At 31.8% G+C, this 18,198-nt stretch overlaps 2 protein-coding genes across 2 annotated transcripts; one reads left to right on the top strand and one right to left on the bottom strand.

The window, feature by feature from the left end:
* Nucleotides 1-9,385: 9,385 nt before the first annotated feature.
* On the top strand, nucleotides 9,386-11,099 carry LOC145955117 (uncharacterized). The gene is made up of 2 exons (XM_083069822.1): nucleotides 9,386-9,708; nucleotides 11,039-11,099. The coding sequence occupies exons 1-2, from the start codon at nucleotides 9,386-9,388 to the stop codon at nucleotides 11,097-11,099; spliced, it is 384 nt and encodes a 127-aa protein (XP_082925948.1).
* Nucleotides 10,871-16,286, bottom strand: LOC109812028 (protein TRANSPORT INHIBITOR RESPONSE 1). Its single transcript, XM_020375887.3, has 4 exons — nucleotides 15,195-16,286; nucleotides 13,429-13,921; nucleotides 11,726-12,523; nucleotides 10,871-11,287 (listed from the first exon to the last, which is right to left on the bottom strand). The coding sequence occupies exons 1-3, from the start codon at nucleotides 15,680-15,682 to the stop codon at nucleotides 11,768-11,770; spliced, it is 1,737 nt and encodes a 578-aa protein (XP_020231476.1). The 5' UTR covers nucleotides 15,683-16,286; the 3' UTR covers nucleotides 10,871-11,287; nucleotides 11,726-11,767.
* Nucleotides 16,287-18,198: the final 1,912 nt, after the last annotated feature.

The following is an 18,198-nucleotide window of genomic DNA, read 5'->3' as shown; positions in this document are numbered from 1 at the left end:
CAGTACTACAGAAGATTGCTTGATAAGGCTACTAAAAGTTCTTTATAATACCAACAATATGTCAATAATCATTTAACGTATCATGGAACATGGATTATACAAAAACACGTTGATTATTATCATCATGTATTTGTTTTAGTGTTCAAGCAATCAAATTTGGTTTGATGAAAACGCCAAGGAATTGTAATAAAATTAAAATGTCTTTTCTTTAACCCGTTGCTCTAAGTTTTATAATTTGAGCACGATTCCTTTATTCTTTTGTACCAATACAGTTGCCGAAACTATGGTAGCCTAATTTCTTAGGCATTACACTTTTGAAATTCTTCACTTTCGATTTAGGAAATACTTACAAATCTACATAATATTGTGTTGGCATATTCGACATGTTTTTGACACGATACTTATCATGACACATATTCAACACATTTACATTATGTCATAATTAAAAATTATTATTCTTTGGTTCAAATATCTTTATAACACAACTTTAATATCTTTCTAATACGATTTAAACATAAATGAAGAATGAATTACTCTTAGTTAAACACTTATCTATTATTTTTATGATAAAAAAATTAAAAAGTTAACTTATTTATAAATAATACAAAACTTATAACATTATTTTTATTTATGACGAGACTTATTTTTATAAGAATTACTTTATGATTTAACTTTTTATAGTTCATTTTCTAAGAATCATCATCATATAAAAATTGTAATGTTTATATATATATGTGTGTGTCATGTCTCTGTGTCTTACATTTTAGATATTAGTCGTGTCCCGATATCTATATTTATATCGTGACAAATGTTTGTATCAGAGTCGATGCTTTTTAACTTTCAACAATTGAATATGTTAAGAATAGGAGAAGGATTACGATACATTGAAGCATACAACTTTGTTGATACCAACAAAATTTAAATACTATATACTATAAAACTCAGAACAGAAAATTGTTAAAAAAGATCTCTCTGAAAAAGACTTAAACAAAGACAATAACAACCTCATCATTTCCTGCTTTATGATGGTTTACAGAAAACCTACAAATCTACAATTGTAACTAACAAGCTTTAATAGTAGATACTGATACATACTCCTACCAAAATTAACATGCTTTTTAACATTTCAACTGAAAGCCAAGCAAAATATTTCAATATGTACTTTAATCTCCAGATTAGTTAATCAGCATACTTTTTCATATTTGACTTGCACGATGTTTGTGTCAACTCTTAATTACATTATACAAAGCATTAGAGACAAAAATTGACTCAACTAGTTCAAGAATTTTATTCTACGCTTCTGAAGTATACATGGCTATAATTGTTTTAGGTATAAAAATTGAAACGATTGCCATGTATGATACCAATTTAAAAGATTTTTACAGTTTCTGTATTCTATCACCTTCACATGGACCATCTATAAATAAAACTTAACATTTCAATTAGAAAACAGATGTATCTATTGTCCACTTTAACTCCCAAACTATCAAAAAGCATTTACATATATTTTAATTGATCAAAGTTTGTCACCTTCTAATTACTCGGTATTAAACATCGGAGAGACAAATGTTAACTTAAGTGATTTAAGAATTTCGGCTCCATACTCCTAAAGTGGCAGCAGGGTTCGAATTCTTTATATTTTTTGATTGAATCTCTGCTGATCCGGTTAAATTAAATATGTCACTAACATCGGTGGTGTAAGGTATTTGAATAATTTATCATCACTGGCATTTTATCTAAAAGGACATAAATAATTTATCATCACTGGCATTTTATCTGAAAGGACATATACAAAGAATCGTAGTGTGTTTAAATAAAAATTGAATTCAACTCAACTCACTTTTATTTCAAAATAATAGTTTTATTGTTCTTAGATTTCATGAGTTAAAAAGTGAAAACTCAAATTCTAATGCTTTGAAACTGAGATTCAAACACATCCTTAATATATTAATATTTTATTTTTCAATTTTTCTTCCTTGTAGATTTACTTGGCCTATTTTGGCATATGCGTGAAGCAAGCATGATGTCCAACCACTAAAGGCTGATAAATAGTGACTCGATTGGAAGAACAGGAAGTTGCTATTCTATTCATTCCTTTTTACTATATTGACCAATTAGTTTGATGATAGTGGCTATGGAGTATGGACTAGCTTGAGTACTTTATTTTGCGACTTATACTGCAAGAAAACGATGTGTGTCTGGGAGATCATGCATGGGTCCTGCTGCATAACACAAAGGTGGATATGGTTAATTATTAGCTAGAAATTTTGAACAAGATGGCTTACCAGAACTTTGCACACCATGTCATAATTCACGGAACCGGAAAGTTGTTTTCACAAAAAATTAATTTGTTCAAGATATTACAGAATAATCGATTTTAGTGAATGCCAACAAATTTTTGTATAATTAATATTTTTAAAAAAAATCAGAAGCACATTTTAACATTTGTAAAGAAATTTTGGCTCATCACCCGTGTCTAAAAAGGAGACTTTCCTAAAAAGAAACTTATCTATCAAATCACACACACACAATACAACTAAAATAAAAGATGAAAAAATAAGAGCAAAAAAAAATTGGACACAATAGAAAAACCTAACTAAAAGAGAAAACCACATCACTCCCCATTCTAAAATTCATTCCTTAAAATGGAAAAATACTATTACTGAGATATCATTTTCAAAGTAGATAAAGAGAGGATAGGAATATTTGGGATGGATTTAGTAGGGTACCACTAGGCTTTATTTGTTGCTTTAATGTTTAAATTTATTCTAAGTCTCTGAAATTTAAAATTATTTTTTTAGTCCCTATTCATTCACTCTACTACATCATTTTGCTAAGGTCTATGTAGCACTATGAATTGCCTTAAAATACCCTCTTGCTTGCGAAATGCCCAAAAATCGTCATCTACATTTTCTCTTCCATGGTGTATTTTTAAACATTTAATTTTCTTCTCAATTTTCAGTTTCACTAATGCTTTAAATCCCTTGAATATTGGAAACACATTTGAATTCTTCTTGATTGGGTACACCCACAATCTCTTAGAATAATCATCAACGAATGATACATATTATTTTGCTCCTCCCAAAGATACTTCTGACTCCTATACATTATAATGGATCGTGTCAAGTATGTGTCTGCTTCTTGTAGTTACTTTGACAAACTTCAATCTATGCTACTTGCTTGTTACCTAGTGTTCACAAAATGGTAAACTTACCATTTTGATCCCTGACAAGAGATTATGTTTTATAAGAATTTTCGAGTCTCGCAATTGATGCATTTGCTTCTTGCAACATATCTCTCAAAAGCATGCATAGATTGGTTCTGATCTTCTTTGTTTTCATCATCATTAAATTACCTTTAACTACCTTCAAGAATCCACCTTCAATGCTAATCTTGCACCTAAGGTCGTCCAATTGCCCAATGGACAATAGGTTCTTCTTCAAACCCTTCACATGTCATACCTCTTGAATTGTTCGAATAGTACCATCATATATTTTCAATTTGACAATACAAACTCCAATTTCTAAGATATGATCATTTTCCATAAACATGGATCCTCCCGAGATAGGTTCATAAGTGCAAAACCAATCTCGGTGTGGAGTCATATGCCAAGTTGCACCTGAATCCAATATCCAACAATCATGGAGTTGTCTCTCACCTTTAGAACTCACTATCGCTACATTGTACAAGACTTCTACTTTATTTGAGGTACTTGCTACACAACCATGAGAGGTTGATACTTTAGAGTTCTTCCCTCCACTCTTATTGTGCCAACAATCTTTATTCACATGCCCTTTCATGCCACAATTGTGGCATTTGATTGAGATTCTTCCTTCTCTGAGATTTTGGTCTTCCATGATTTTGACTCCCACTAGGATCACATTTCATTGATCTCCCTTACATCATTGTTAATGCTTCTCCTTGTTTAGAACTTTCCAACCTATCTTCATTATTTTTTTCACCTGGATTCTTTTTCAAGAATAGCTCCGAAAACATCATCAAAGGATAGAAAACTGATGACATTATTATTTGTTATGTTGATGATGAGTTGATCATATGAATCTGGTAAGCCCTAAAGTAGAAGCTCCACATGTTCATTTTCTACTATGTTAAAATTTGACATCATAAGTTGGGCGAATAGCGTATTCAAATTGTTGATGCAATATGTTACTATCATGGACTCACTCATTTAAAAAGTGTAGAATTGCCTTTTTAAGAATATTCTAGTATGAAGTGACTTGAACTCGTACAACTTGATAAGAGTGTCCCAAATCTCCTTCATAATCTTATTCTCTACAAGACTAGATAAATTGAACATGTCATTACTAAATGCAAATTTTCAATAGCATTGTCATCCATTTCTCTCCACCTTTTATCCGTGATATTTGTGGGTTTGCCTTCAATTGTACCAACACAATTGTCTTTTCTCAAAATTTCTCTTATCTTTAATTTCCAAGGGGAGAAATTACTCCCTTTAAATTTCTCTATCTCATATTATGTTGTCATGATTTCTCTATTTTTTCTCTTAATTAAATTAACTTATGCAACTTCCACCGTGAATAGTATCACGTATTGGAACAATGATGGTAGAGTGTGAACTAATACACAGCAGGTAAGTTCCTAAGGAAGAGAGGTAAGTCACTAATGGACACACTTAAATACCAAGTCTTTCCTTGCCAGAACTTTTCCCAGGTTTGCACTTTCACGCTACCTCACTATATATTCAGTAATAAGAATAACTATTTTCTGATGTGGTAGATCAGACAATACTGCAACTATAGATCATACTAAGAATTTTCTCCAACACTATACTAGTATGCATCGTAACAGAATAATACCAACCTATTGACTTTGAAACCATTGTTGGGTACCATAATAACTAAATAATAACATAACTAAAATAAAAGATGAGAAAATAAGAGTAAAAGGAGATAATAAACACAATAAAAAAACTTTACTAAAGGAGGAAATTACACCACTCCTCACCCTAAAATTCACTCCTTTAAAATAGGAGAATACTACTACAAAGAGAAAGCTATCAAAGCAGATAAAGAGCGGAGAGGAAGATTTGAGATGGATTTAAGAGAGGGACCAATAGGCTTTATTTATAGCCTTAATGCTTAAATTTATTTTTAATCCCTCAAATTTAAAATTATTTTTTGAATCTTATAATTTTTAAAAATCTTATTTTAGTCTCTCTAGTCACCAATAACATATCTAAAAGTGACAGATTTGGACAATTATGCATCATTAACTACATTTAGTTAAGTTTAATATGATATTTTCACTAATAAGGATATTAGTAAATAGGTTTTATACAAAATTATTTGACAAATTTTCTAACAAAATTTAAATATAAGGACTAAAATAAGATTTTTGAAAATTATAGGGACTAAAAAGATCAATTTTAAATTTGAGGGAAGAACAACAAATTTACCTTAAATTTAAGAGACTAAAAGCATATCTAAGTTGATATATATATATATATATATATGTGTGTGTGTGTGTAGAGAGAGAGATAGAGCATCTTTTGACACCGGATAAACTTATGTCAAATCTTATATATTCAATCATTTTTTGTATAGTGCAAATTTAACCAATCTAGTTATTGAATAATGTGATATTATATTCAATATCACATATATCAAATTTTACATGATATGTTAAAATAAAATAAAGTGATGAACAACTAAATAATTTTGAAATTATATGAAATTTAATATATATAATCTTGAATATTATATCACATAATTTAATAGTAAGATCAGTTAAATTCAATATAAGATTTTGTATAACCTTTTAAACTTTTACTTGGATCAACAAATTATGACTCTGCGTGTATATATGTGTGTTAGTATATTTAATTTAATTTAAAATTTATTATCGTTTTAATTCATTAATTAAAAAAAAATTGCATTCTTACTTTAATAACACACTGTCCCGCTTATAATTTATTAATTGATGAATGATCAAATACCTATATGTATAGAAAACATTAAAAAAAAAAAAAAAATAGACCTCTTACCAAACATCACTTTCAAGTTATCATAGCCTTGTATTGGAGTCAGGGGAATGGGGCATGTGAAGTGATATATATGGGGCCAAATCATAGAATCAGACCCTTCATATATTACGCATCACAGGCAATCATTGTATAAAAAGTGCTTGATAAAAACAGTGATACTAATTAGTATGTATTTACATGTATACATTTGTCACGGGCATATGAATTTTCGGTACGACCAAGAAACTCATACATCACTAAGAAAACATGTTAATTTTCTATTATTAAGAAAAAACTACTTTTTCCTCCTATTGATCTAGGAGAAATAATCTCACATCTTGCATAGATAATGAGTAATACATTTTGCAGAAAAATGAATTGATTAGCTGAAATGAATCGTTGTGAGTTTCTAAAATCGAGATACATCGTGTATGCTTTTAACTACCTGCCGACTAACAAAAAGTTAACAAAAACTATGAATTAAACACCTCCATGTTGCAAGTTAGAGAGTGTATATAGATTGAATCTAGAAATAATTTGGAATGTAGAATCAAGAAAAACCTTGAATGAATCAATCTCAAATAGTTAGTTCCCAATAACAATAACATCGTCTACTTAGACTAAGAAGGTTGTAAAAGAGGCACCACCCCTCTTAATAAAGAGAGAATGATTGGATTGGGAGTGCTTGAAGCCAAAATTAACAAGAGAATGGAATAGCTTGGTAAACCATTGCCTACTCTATTGTTTTAAGACATATAGGGACTTTGTTAGGCGACAAAATTGATTAAGTTTGGAAGACATAAACACTAGATCAGGGAAATTCCATATAAACTTCCTCATCATTCAAAGTAATCAACACCCTCTTGTTGGGTATAGCCCTTAGCTACAAGACATGTTTTGTATCGTTCAACCATTAGCCTTATATTTGATTTTATAAATCCAATTAACGAGATCCAATGTGAGTCTTACCAGGAGGTAAGTCAGTGAGATACCAAGTGTGATTAGTCTCAAGGGCTACAAGTTCATCCTTTATAACAAGAATTCAGGGATTTGATGGCTTTTGTATAAGTTTTGCGTTGTATGTTGGTAGAGGCTGCTTTGGTGTATTTTAAGTGGGAAGAGGAAGAGTGATGATAAGAAAGGGTAGGAGAAAGGAGATATACTTGAATGTATAAGGATGATTGAGAACTTAATGAGTGAGAAAGGTTGCAATGTAAATTGTGCTAGTAGTTAGAGGAATTTCAAATTCAAGTTGATCTTAGATGAACAAGAGGTTTTACAGGTAGCAACAAATATTTATTCAAGGGGATCAAAAAAATCAATTAAATTGAGTGAGAAAATATGTATGGGTAAAGGATAGGTAGGAAATCAAAAAATGGAGGGGTGGAAGTGAAATCCATTGGCTAAGAAATAGAGGTATTGTGGTAAGAAAGTATGTGTTTATGAAATATGACATTGTGGGAGATAAAAGTCTCTCTGATGAAAGGTCAAAAATAATGAACCTTTTGATGCCAAGTTTATAATCAAGGAAAAGATAATTGTAGAATCTAGGATCCAACTTGGATATCTTTTGTGGTCAAAGGTGAACATGAAACAAAGGGAAACATAATCCTTAAGGTTAAGAAGTGTGGGTGGTGAGTGATGAAGAAGTTTAAAAGGGGGTTTATTTTGGAGGGTGGATGGAGGTAACTGATTGATAAGATGTAGAACACGATTGATAGCATGACGCCAAAAAGGTTTAGGCAGGTTAGCATGAAAAAGGAGATTATGGATTACATTCAGTAGATGTTTATGTTTCCTTTCTACGGTAAAATTTTGTTAAGGAATGTCTACAAATAAAGGTTTGGTGTATAATCCCAAATTGTGCATATACTAATTGAATTCATTATCATTTGGATATCTTTTGGTTTTCGAACTTACAAAAAAAAATTTCTATGATTTCCATATTTGTAAAGTTTAAAATTATTATTTTTAGTTCTTAATATTTATTTTAAAATAAATAAATAATATTCATTTTAAGGATTTAAAAAAAATTAAAGCTACAGTATATTAATATGATACCAAATATATTTAGTTTTTTTTTATAATCCAAATAATTGAAAATAAAGAAAGTACAAGAGGTACTCCAACCCATTACAAAATATCACATGTAAACTAAAAATACCGTTCCCCAACTAGGAACTTAAGCTAGACCATCACATCCAGCCCACAACATTGAAATAAAAATTGTAGAATCAGATTTCTCTAATAGACTCGTTTACCACCTGAATACATTTACCTAGGTGAGGCAAGTTGCTGGATTCATGGATCAAGAAGCAAAGTCGTACCTAAAATTTTTATGTTTTGTCCTTAACTAGTTTCAGGTTCTAATTTTAACCAAATCTACCATCTTCATTGCAGATATTTAACCAAATCTTTATAGTTTTTATTAGAAGCGATTACTTGACCATGTAAAAAACACAAAAGTAGTTAATAAGGATCACAAAATATTAGGAACTAAAAAATAATAATTTTAATTTTAGAAAAAAGAAAAAAAATATAGGGACTAAAATTAAAAGTAACTCATTTTACAGAGACTAAAATATATTTAAGTCTATATTTTAATTTTAAATTATGTATTTCTTCATATAGAACAAAAAAAAGGTAATTTTGGACAACATGAGACTTGAAGCCAAGTTAATGTGATTATTTAACACTAAACCAACATGCTCTTATAAAATTGACTTAAATAATTTGTATAAAGTATTTTTAATTTAAAATTGAATATTAATTTATACAATTCAAATAATTTATAATTTAATTATTTTATCAATGTTATAGACTACAATTTTTTTTTTGGACTTCTTTAAGACATAAGAATCTTCTTTTTATTTTTTATTTTTTTGCTTATGCTCCTAATGATATTTTTTTGAAAATCATTATTGTATTACATCATTTCTAGTAAAAAAAATATTCATAAAATTACTATTTTGTGTTTATTTATTAAAATTTTATTTTATATAAAATAACTTAAAACAAGGAGTATTTTGTATAACTAATGCTGAGACACTCATAGTTAATTAAATGGCCCAGTAGTAACATTATATAGAAATTTTAGTTTAACAATTAGGCAGATGATAAACACACATTCACCCTCGTATAAGCACACCCCCTTTTTTAAAAATATATATAAAATGTCTAAATTACCCTTAAAAAAAATAATATTCCTAAATTTACACCCCCTTTCCCGCACCCCCGGTACCCGCACCCCCCTTCCCCGCACCCCACCTAACCCAAACCCATTTCAATTCTCGCACCCCCTTTTTTTTTTAATCGTTGTTATATACGTGGTTTCTGATCTGGGATTGATTCAATTTGGGGGTTTCTGGGTTTGTGATTGAAATGGTCTATTTCCATAGCTCAATCTCTCTCTGCAACTCCTCCGTTGACCAACCCATGGCGAATTCCCTCGATTTCGGCTCGAAATCGAGGCACCGGAAAACCCCCAATTCCCTCCAGGCTCCGCCGTGCCGGCGATCCCGATCAGTGGTGGCCGACGTTGTGATTTTCGTGGCGGTCATCACGGCGTTCGGATTCCTATTGTTCCCCTACGCCCAATTTGTGGCCAGTGAGAGTGTCAAAATTGGTGTTGTGGTTGTGAATTTGATCAAAGAAGAGGTTTCTGTGAATTTGGGGTGCGGGGAAGGGGGTGCGGGGTACTGGAGGTGCGGGGAAGGAGGTGTAAATTTAGGAATTTTATTTTTTTAAAGGTAATTTAGACATTTTATATATATTTTTTAAAAAAAGGGGTGTACTTATACGAGGGTGGAGGTGTGTTTATCATCTGCCTAACAATTATTGTGCTTCGTGTTCCTGGGCTACCGTGCTTCTGTTAGGTACTAACACTTTATCTGTCGGAGTATGAGGAGTCATATGAATCTCACTTTCCCCTTGATGAAATTAATTATTGGATCTAGGGTATTCCTTGATATATCCTCTTAAGGTAATCTTATCATATATTAGTAGTAAGTAGTAACTCAACCTTACCGTGAATCCACATTAACAAAACTACTTCCCTCTTAAAGCCCAATAATCACGGTTTGATATTCCATGACCATAAGAGAATAATGTTAAAATTGAAAGGAAACTTAGTCATTGAGAATACTATTGACATAATTAGAAGGGGATCTTCTGTGCAGGTGGGAGGGAGATTGGAAAGTGTATTGAGGAAATTTTGGGAACCATAACACATTACTCTGAATTTCTTTCAACTTTCCCCTCACTAAATGCATTAATAAAATAAAACCTTCAATAGTTGAAGCTATGAATACCTAAAGTGGAGCTTATCCTTAGTGAAGTTCATCGGTTCAGAAGCAAATGATACACGGCAACAGTTCATGCATAATTCCCACCAAAATGCAGAGGCTCGTGCATTAACATGTTACCACCTGCGACTTGCTTGAATAACCCTCTTTGAAAACCATTCTAAGAAATAAACATAGAAAGAAAAAATAAAATAAACTTCTTAATAAATCAGAAAATAAAATTAACTTTATATAAACTAATTTATAAAATCCCTTAACTATTAATTTTTTCAAAATTTTATTTTTATTTCATTAATAAGCTAGAAATCTTGTATTTTTATCATATAGAACTCGGCTAAAATCATAAATAAGCTAGAAATCTTGTATTTTTATCATAGCGCTCGGCTAAAACCAACCTTGCGTCCTTGCCCGACAAATAAACTTTATTTCATAAAATCATTTAATTATCAAAATTCAAAGAATTTGTTTTGTACATCAATAAACATTGCTGCTACAATTTATCTAATCAAGCATGAATCACTGGTTTCTTTTTTAATCTTATTTATTGCCATGATTTCCGCCATTTTCAGAAGGAAATGTATTTTTCTGAATAGATATTTGAATCAAACAAAAATGTCTTCAGTAAGCCGCAAAAGGCCACATATAAATACAGACGACTTGGTACCATGATCCTGTATCTTCCTGAATAGATATTTTTCATGCATTAATTTTGTTCACAATGATTTCTCAGGAATCCATTAATTTTGCTCACATTAGCTGTGACTTCATGGACAGTAACATTATTTCTTTAGGTGGGTCCAGCTAGTATCAACAAGGCAAGTATTACAATTATAGGATGTCAAAAAAAGCTGGCTTTTATGATGTACCAAGAGAACATTATTGAAGTTTGAATCATGCAGATCCCCTTTCTTCCTCCCACCTTCCATATTATTGAGTCTTGAATATCAGTAGTTTTTCCATCTGTGGAGAAAATCAAAGGCTGTACAACAAAATGATTTCACACAGATTAGTAGAAAATACGAATTTCAACAAGACTGAGACATGAAGGATAAATGTTCAATATTCCAATGTAGCCAGCACAGAAATTTTAGGAGTAAAATTTACTACTTTTGGATAGATGAGCTTTGGTGTGATCATACAAAACTATAAAGTTATACAGTTAGGAAAGCGATAATGCGTCAAAGACGCTAGCAATTAACTCACAGAAGCATATATCTATATACCAAATAAGTTGACAAAACAAAAATGAGTGTGACTGAAACCTAGGACAATCCTTTAATCATATTCCAGAGAGAAAAATAGTTCATATTAATGTTACTTCTGATTCTAATTGATGGGGTAATTGTGGAGTCGCTATCAGATGCCATGCATGTTTCAAGGTGAGTACAAGGCTGCCTATATGTGAGAGAGAGATTACCTAGGACATTTTGAGCTTCAAAGTAGGAGTAGTGATAGCATTTCAGAGAGTGAGAACAAAAGGAGGGGCATCCCTTCTTGGACCAGCAACAGAACGATAAACATAAACTTTTCGAGCCTGATGAGTCTCATATCTTTCTTCCTTTATGACTTCCACATTCAACCTAGGCATTTCTTTGGCCAACAGTCTTACACCATTCATCGTCACTTTGCAGTCTGACATCCACAGTGACCTCATCGACTCATACTTCCTGGAACCTGACAGAAGAGCTACATTGCCAAACGGACAGTCCCTTACCTCAAGTTTCCTCAGCTTTGGACAGCCGTCCAGCACACACCGCATGCCCCAATCACTTTTTCCAGCAAAAGCCACGGATAGAGTTTCCAAATTTTTTGCATATTTGCCTATGTACTCAAAAGTTAGGTCAGTCAGATAACCTGATACTGCAAGCCTCTGGAGTTTAGTGCAAGTCTTAACAACAGCTCCAAAGGCCTCATCCATAGGGTCCTGTGTCAAGTAATCTGGCTGACCCGGATGCATGATGCACAGCCGGAAATGAGTAAAGTCAGGACAGTTTTGCACAACAGTAGCAACAGCAGCATTGGTCATTTGACGACAAAAGTAGAGAACATAGTGAAGTCTCGGGCATCCTTGAGAAACTGCAATAAACCCTGATTCAGTAACCCCATGAACAATGCCCTCATCAAAGGGGTCTGCAGGAAAAACACGCAGTTCCTCAAGCAATGGACAGTGTGATCCAACAGCTTCTAGCCCCTTGTCTTCCACTGAATCCACAACCTGTATCAGTTATTTAATGTGTAAGGTCCATGTTCCAATACATTTTCATTAGCAGGCACAGGAAGCTTGATAAAAATCTGCCACCCCATGCACCATCAACTTTGATGATAACAACCATGACAAATTCAACAAACAGATTGTATAATCTTATGGTTGTGCTTATGTGTGACAGAGAAAAAAAGATAGAAAAGGACAAAATCAAATTTTAGGGGGGCAAAAACAGGATAAAATATCTGACAAATATCTATTGGAAAGTTAGAACAATCAATGACAATTTCTTTTAAGAAGCTATATATTAAATGGTTCATAAAATATTACTATATATAAAAAACAAATATCTAATTCATTGAAACTAATAAAAGTAGTTAAATTGGTTAGTTTTAATTAATAATGTCATAATTTGAAATATTAGTGCAAAAATTCCCATAGAATTAATTAGTGTAATTGGTGGATATATTTAATGAAACAGCTCATAAATCAAGGGATTATTTTTAAACCATGAATATAACTTTTATTGTTAGTATCCCAATAAATGCATTTCGTGGGAAATGAGTGGATGACTCAATAATAAACTCATAATAAATTAGGAGTATAAAAGAAAATTAGCAATTAATACATTTAAAAGTAGACCTATGTTCTTATAATTAGGACCAAAATTTGTTTCTTATATACAGCAGGACTAGAGGTAGTATCATAAAGTTAGGGAAAGAAAATGGACGGTCTTTTCAAGTATTTATCCGTCTAGATTTTGTTTACAGCTGGCAGAGACAAACCTTTAAGTCTAGGATTTCTAGCTAATGCATAAATTAAAACTTAAGACAAAAGCATGATATATGGGGTTGTGTTTGTGGAAACTTCAATATTAATGAAACCATGCAATGAAGAACAGAATAAAAAATTCGTACCCATAGGCGCTGAAGCTTAGGACAGTGAACAAGAAGCTTAGCAAGATCATCACTGTCGAGAGGAGCATAACTAAAATTCAAGAAAGTGAGATTTGTGCAAGCAGAGTACAGAACTGGGAGATATTGTGCTGTAGCTACCCATAACCCTGAAAGGGTGTGAAGATTTCTACAATTTTTGAATGCACTTCCAAGCTCTGAGCACTGCTGTGGTGTCAGCTCTTGTGAAAATGAGCCAGTACCAAGCTCACCTAACTGAGGAGCATGAACAAGAAGCCTTTGTAACTGTTTCAGTGTTACACTTTTATTTACCTTCAAAGTCTTTAATGATTTGCACCTACTGACAAGTTTCTCAAGTGCATCAAAATTTACTTCGTAGTGCAGATTGGCAAAGTTCAATACTTCCAATGATGTGAAGCTTTCTGGGAAACAACTCAACCAATTGCCACTCTTATCCTCGATACCATTCTCTTGTATGTCAAGTTCAGTTAAATTCCTGCATCCAAGTAGAATGCAGAAAATCATGTATTTATCAAAGGAAAGATTAAACAAAGAATGCCATCATAATGAAAATAATATCTATTTCCAGTAACTCAATATGTTGGTACCATAAGTTGAGATTTTGAAATCCATAAGATTATTCAGCTACCAAAAAGGTAAGGTTTTAATTAATGTAATCAACAATTTTGCACACTGTTTATGCTTTCAGTCATAAATGTGTTCTACTTACGCAAGATCCCTTTGCTACTGAATATATTTATGGTCAAACAATTAAACAGAGAATTTGAAGACTGCTCTATTACATCATAATATAAGTACTCAAGTTCTACATATTTCAATGAATTCCAATAAACCAATCTATGATTTAATGGTAAATTCTCATTCTTGAACATGCATAATAGAATTGCTCACAGTGAAATAGTCATATCAACTTTTCTCCAGCTAAGGAATAAATAGCATCTCAGGCATACAATCACAACCAATCTTAGCTAAAGTCCATTCTCATTCTGGGCAGCACAAGTAAACCTTCTAGAGCAACAAAAGTTCATCGATTCCCTGTGTCTCTTGGCTGCTTTTTTTTTGGTATAAATAAGGAATATTACCATATTCCCACTCAATTGATGCTCAAATGTTAATTTCGTCATACAGAAAAGAAGTGGCTCTCATAAAAAAACTGTTCTGTAGTGGGATTCCATTTCCACTGGCAACAAAATTCACAAATGTCTCACCACTAAGATATTGTAACAAAGCACAGCACATGAAAATGGCAAACAAGAAGGCACTCAAGCAAATAAATAAATAAATCTAAAATAACAACAAATCAATTAAAGGGTAGATAAAACTTGAAGGCCAAAACTGGCAGTAAATAGCCTCAGCAGAATGACCTATTATTAGAATTGGTTAAAAGAGGCAATTTAAACTGGAGAATCAAATTAAATTTAAAACTGTTACTAAGTAAACGCATCAATTAACCGTATTATATTTACATCATTCAAAAGTTAAAATCAAAGATCTCATATCAAAACAGTATCATCACCAGATTGATAGAAAATGACAAGAAACGCAAACCCATCAACAGAAAACGTGCAAACTCCACCAGTGGTTCATTACAAGAACCACTCTCTCTAGCAGTCCAATCAAACCACGTATATCACAAGCAAGACATTAACAATAGCCAAACAAAAAGTAAAATTAAAACCCTTAAAGAATCACAAATTCATTGTAATTTATGGACTAAACACGTGAGTTTAAAGACAAATGATTCTTACTTGCAATTAGCAGCAATTTTAGCCAGCCCATCAGTGCTGAATCCATCACAACTGAGAAGAGAAAGAGCTTTGAAATTGGGGAATTTGAGAGCCAGAAACTCCAAGCTCTCATCAGTAACAGTCATCCTCTTAAGCCTCAACTCCTCAAGCCAAGGGTACTTCACAGCAAACACCACCAGCCATGAATGAATATCAGCACCCCAATTGGCAGGAACCAAGTTGAAGTCAGCGAAACGAGGCTTCCCTTTCAGCGTAACACTTCTAATGTTTGGAAACCTGCGAGTTAAGATCTCAGGAGACACGGAATAGCAGTTACCTATGAACACACTCCTCCTTGACCATCTCTCAGCGTTGTACCATTCCTTGCAAACCAAAGAAACCGTGCTTTTGTCTTTCCGAGACTTTAACATCCCAAGAACCAGCTCCAACACTTCATCAGGAAAAGTGGAGTTTGATTTTGATTTTTCATTCTTTCTCTTACACTCCATGTTGAATTAAAAACAAAACAAAAAAAAAAAAGACAAACTTTCAAGCACCCCTTATGGATCAAGGATGAGATTTGAGAGCAACCACCTTGTTAAATTATGGCAAAGTGACCAAAAAAGGAAGTCGCAAACAAAGTGAAATTAGGGTACAGGTACAAGGAAAAAGTTTGCTGAGAAAAGCAAATTGGGAATGACAAAAAACTATTCCCCAAAAACAAATGTAAAGCGGTTAAAGAAAATAAAGCAATTTGTGAACTTTTTCAAGGCTGAAAACCTGCTGCTACTTTCCCTTCACTCTTTGACTATAAAGGTACATGCTTTCACTCATGTTTTTTTCTTTCAACACAGTACAAACTCAGAAATTAAGAGGTTTCGGAGCAGAAATAAAAACTTGAGGAGCCAAAAATAGATGTTGGAATCTGAGATCCGTTAAGAGGTGGAAGAAGATCCAGAAGCTATATATTTATATAGATATATATGAGAGAAAGAAAAGTGAGGACAGAGAAGATAAAAGATTATTAGGGTCACTGAAAATTGGCATCTTTTTCCTGAACCAACACTCTCAAATCACTTTTAAGTTATGATGATAAATGAGGCAAAACGAACACACAGGCACTGATCACCCAAGGCGTATTATAGCAAAAGTTGAAGCTGAGAAAAGGACAGAAGAAATAAATAACATTCCTTTTCGGCTCTCCAAATTTTAAGTTTAGTATTAATAAGGTGAAACGAGAGCAGGCTTCATCTATGTTTAAGAAAAAGTTTTACATTTATTAAGAAAATATATCTGTTTAAATAAATTTCGGTATATTTTGGAGAATAAATACATTAATAATAATTAGTTATAAGATAACAACTGAAATTACAATTAATTTTAAGTTTTATTGTATATGCATTTGAGTGCATTTTATTTGATATCTAAAGTGCGATTGTTCACCTCATAGAAATGAATTTTTTAATCAATGTCATTTTAATTACTCTTAAAAGTGTCTTGGAAGTACATTCACATCACATTAATGTTGTTGTCATAAAAATTGCAAGTGCGTGCTTGCACAACACATTATTCTAGTTCATAATATATTTTTTTTAAGTGCTTTTACTATTAATATTTTTTAAAGTGCTTTTACTATTAAGTATTTGAGTAAGTATCTTATGGATGATGCAGCAAATTTTTTAAAAATTATAATATTTTATTAAATAATTTATTTTATAATAATTTTTAATAAATATTTAATAATTTTAAATTTTGTTTTATTTAAGTTTGAAACTTACAAATACATAAATATACATAAATATTCTTTGAATAATAGTAAATAAAAAAATGATAATTTTATTAAAGATATTGGCAACATGCGATGACATCATTTTCTGACTTTCTTTTTTAATATATCAATCTTTTTTTTCTAAATAACCTCATTCCCATTTTATTTATCAAAATGACCCATTTAGTATTTAAGGTGAGAAATCGATTGGGGGAACCGATTTCTCACCTTCAATTTTGTTAACATATTATGAATTGCAGTGAGAAATCGGTTAACGGAAAACCGATTTCTCAACTGCCTTATTTTTTTTTTTTTTTTGGTTTTTGGTTTTTTTTTTCGTTTTTTGTTTTTGTTTTTTATTTTTTGTTTTTGTTTGTTTTTTTTTCGTTTTTGTTTTTGTTTTTTCTTTCGTTTTTGTATTTTGTTTTTTTTTTTGTTTTTCGTTTTTGTTTGTTTATTTTTTTTTCGTTTTTGTTTTATTTTTTTTTTCATTTTTGTATTTTGTTTTTTATTTCATTTTTGTTTTTTTTTTGTTTTTTATTTCATTTTTGGTTCATGTTTTTTGTTTTTTTTGATTTTTTTTCTAGATTTTTAATTTTCTTATTTTCATATTTTAATTATAAATTTTTGAAAATTTTTAGTATTTTTAAATAAAATAGTTTAGTTAAGTTTTTAGAATAAAAATAAATGACAACTTTAAATAAAAACAACATTACTTGAGATAAACAACTTGAAATAAAAACAAAATACAATAACAAAATAGGAGATCGAATAAAAAAGAACAACAACAGAATTACAATCCACGAAATTACAATTCAACTTTAATGATGTCTATGTCCACTTGTTCCACACCTCGGAGGTTGTCGGTTCCTTGTTGGGTTTCGACGACCAATGTGTGGTTGTTGTGGTTCAACCTGGTCCTCGTCATGTTCTATATTAACAGTATCGGTAACTGGATTTGACGAACCACTTCCACCGACCTCAGAGTGATAAGACGAAAATGAAGGGAAATTCATGTTTTGCATGTAATTATATGCACTTTGTGGCGTGTGTACGTCGACGCCAAAAAGATTGCTCATGAAGTCCCCTGTTGAAGTTGTTGTTGATGGTGGTGTGTACATGAATTGTTCATGGTGCGTATGAAATGATGGATAAGACTGAGGATGTTGTTCCACACTATAAGGTGGGTGATTATCTCCAGCCATTGGGAATGTTGTTGCAGTTGTTGTTGGGAGTTGCGTACTAGAAGTGGATGCA

Source organism: Cajanus cajan, chromosome 2, assembly GCF_000230855.2.
Source record: "Cajanus cajan strain Asha chromosome 2, NIPB_CcT2T_4, whole genome shotgun sequence".
In the NCBI taxonomy this organism is placed as follows: Eukaryota; Viridiplantae; Streptophyta; class Magnoliopsida; order Fabales; family Fabaceae; genus Cajanus; species Cajanus cajan.
This window is presented reverse-complemented; position numbering and strand designations above follow the sequence as displayed.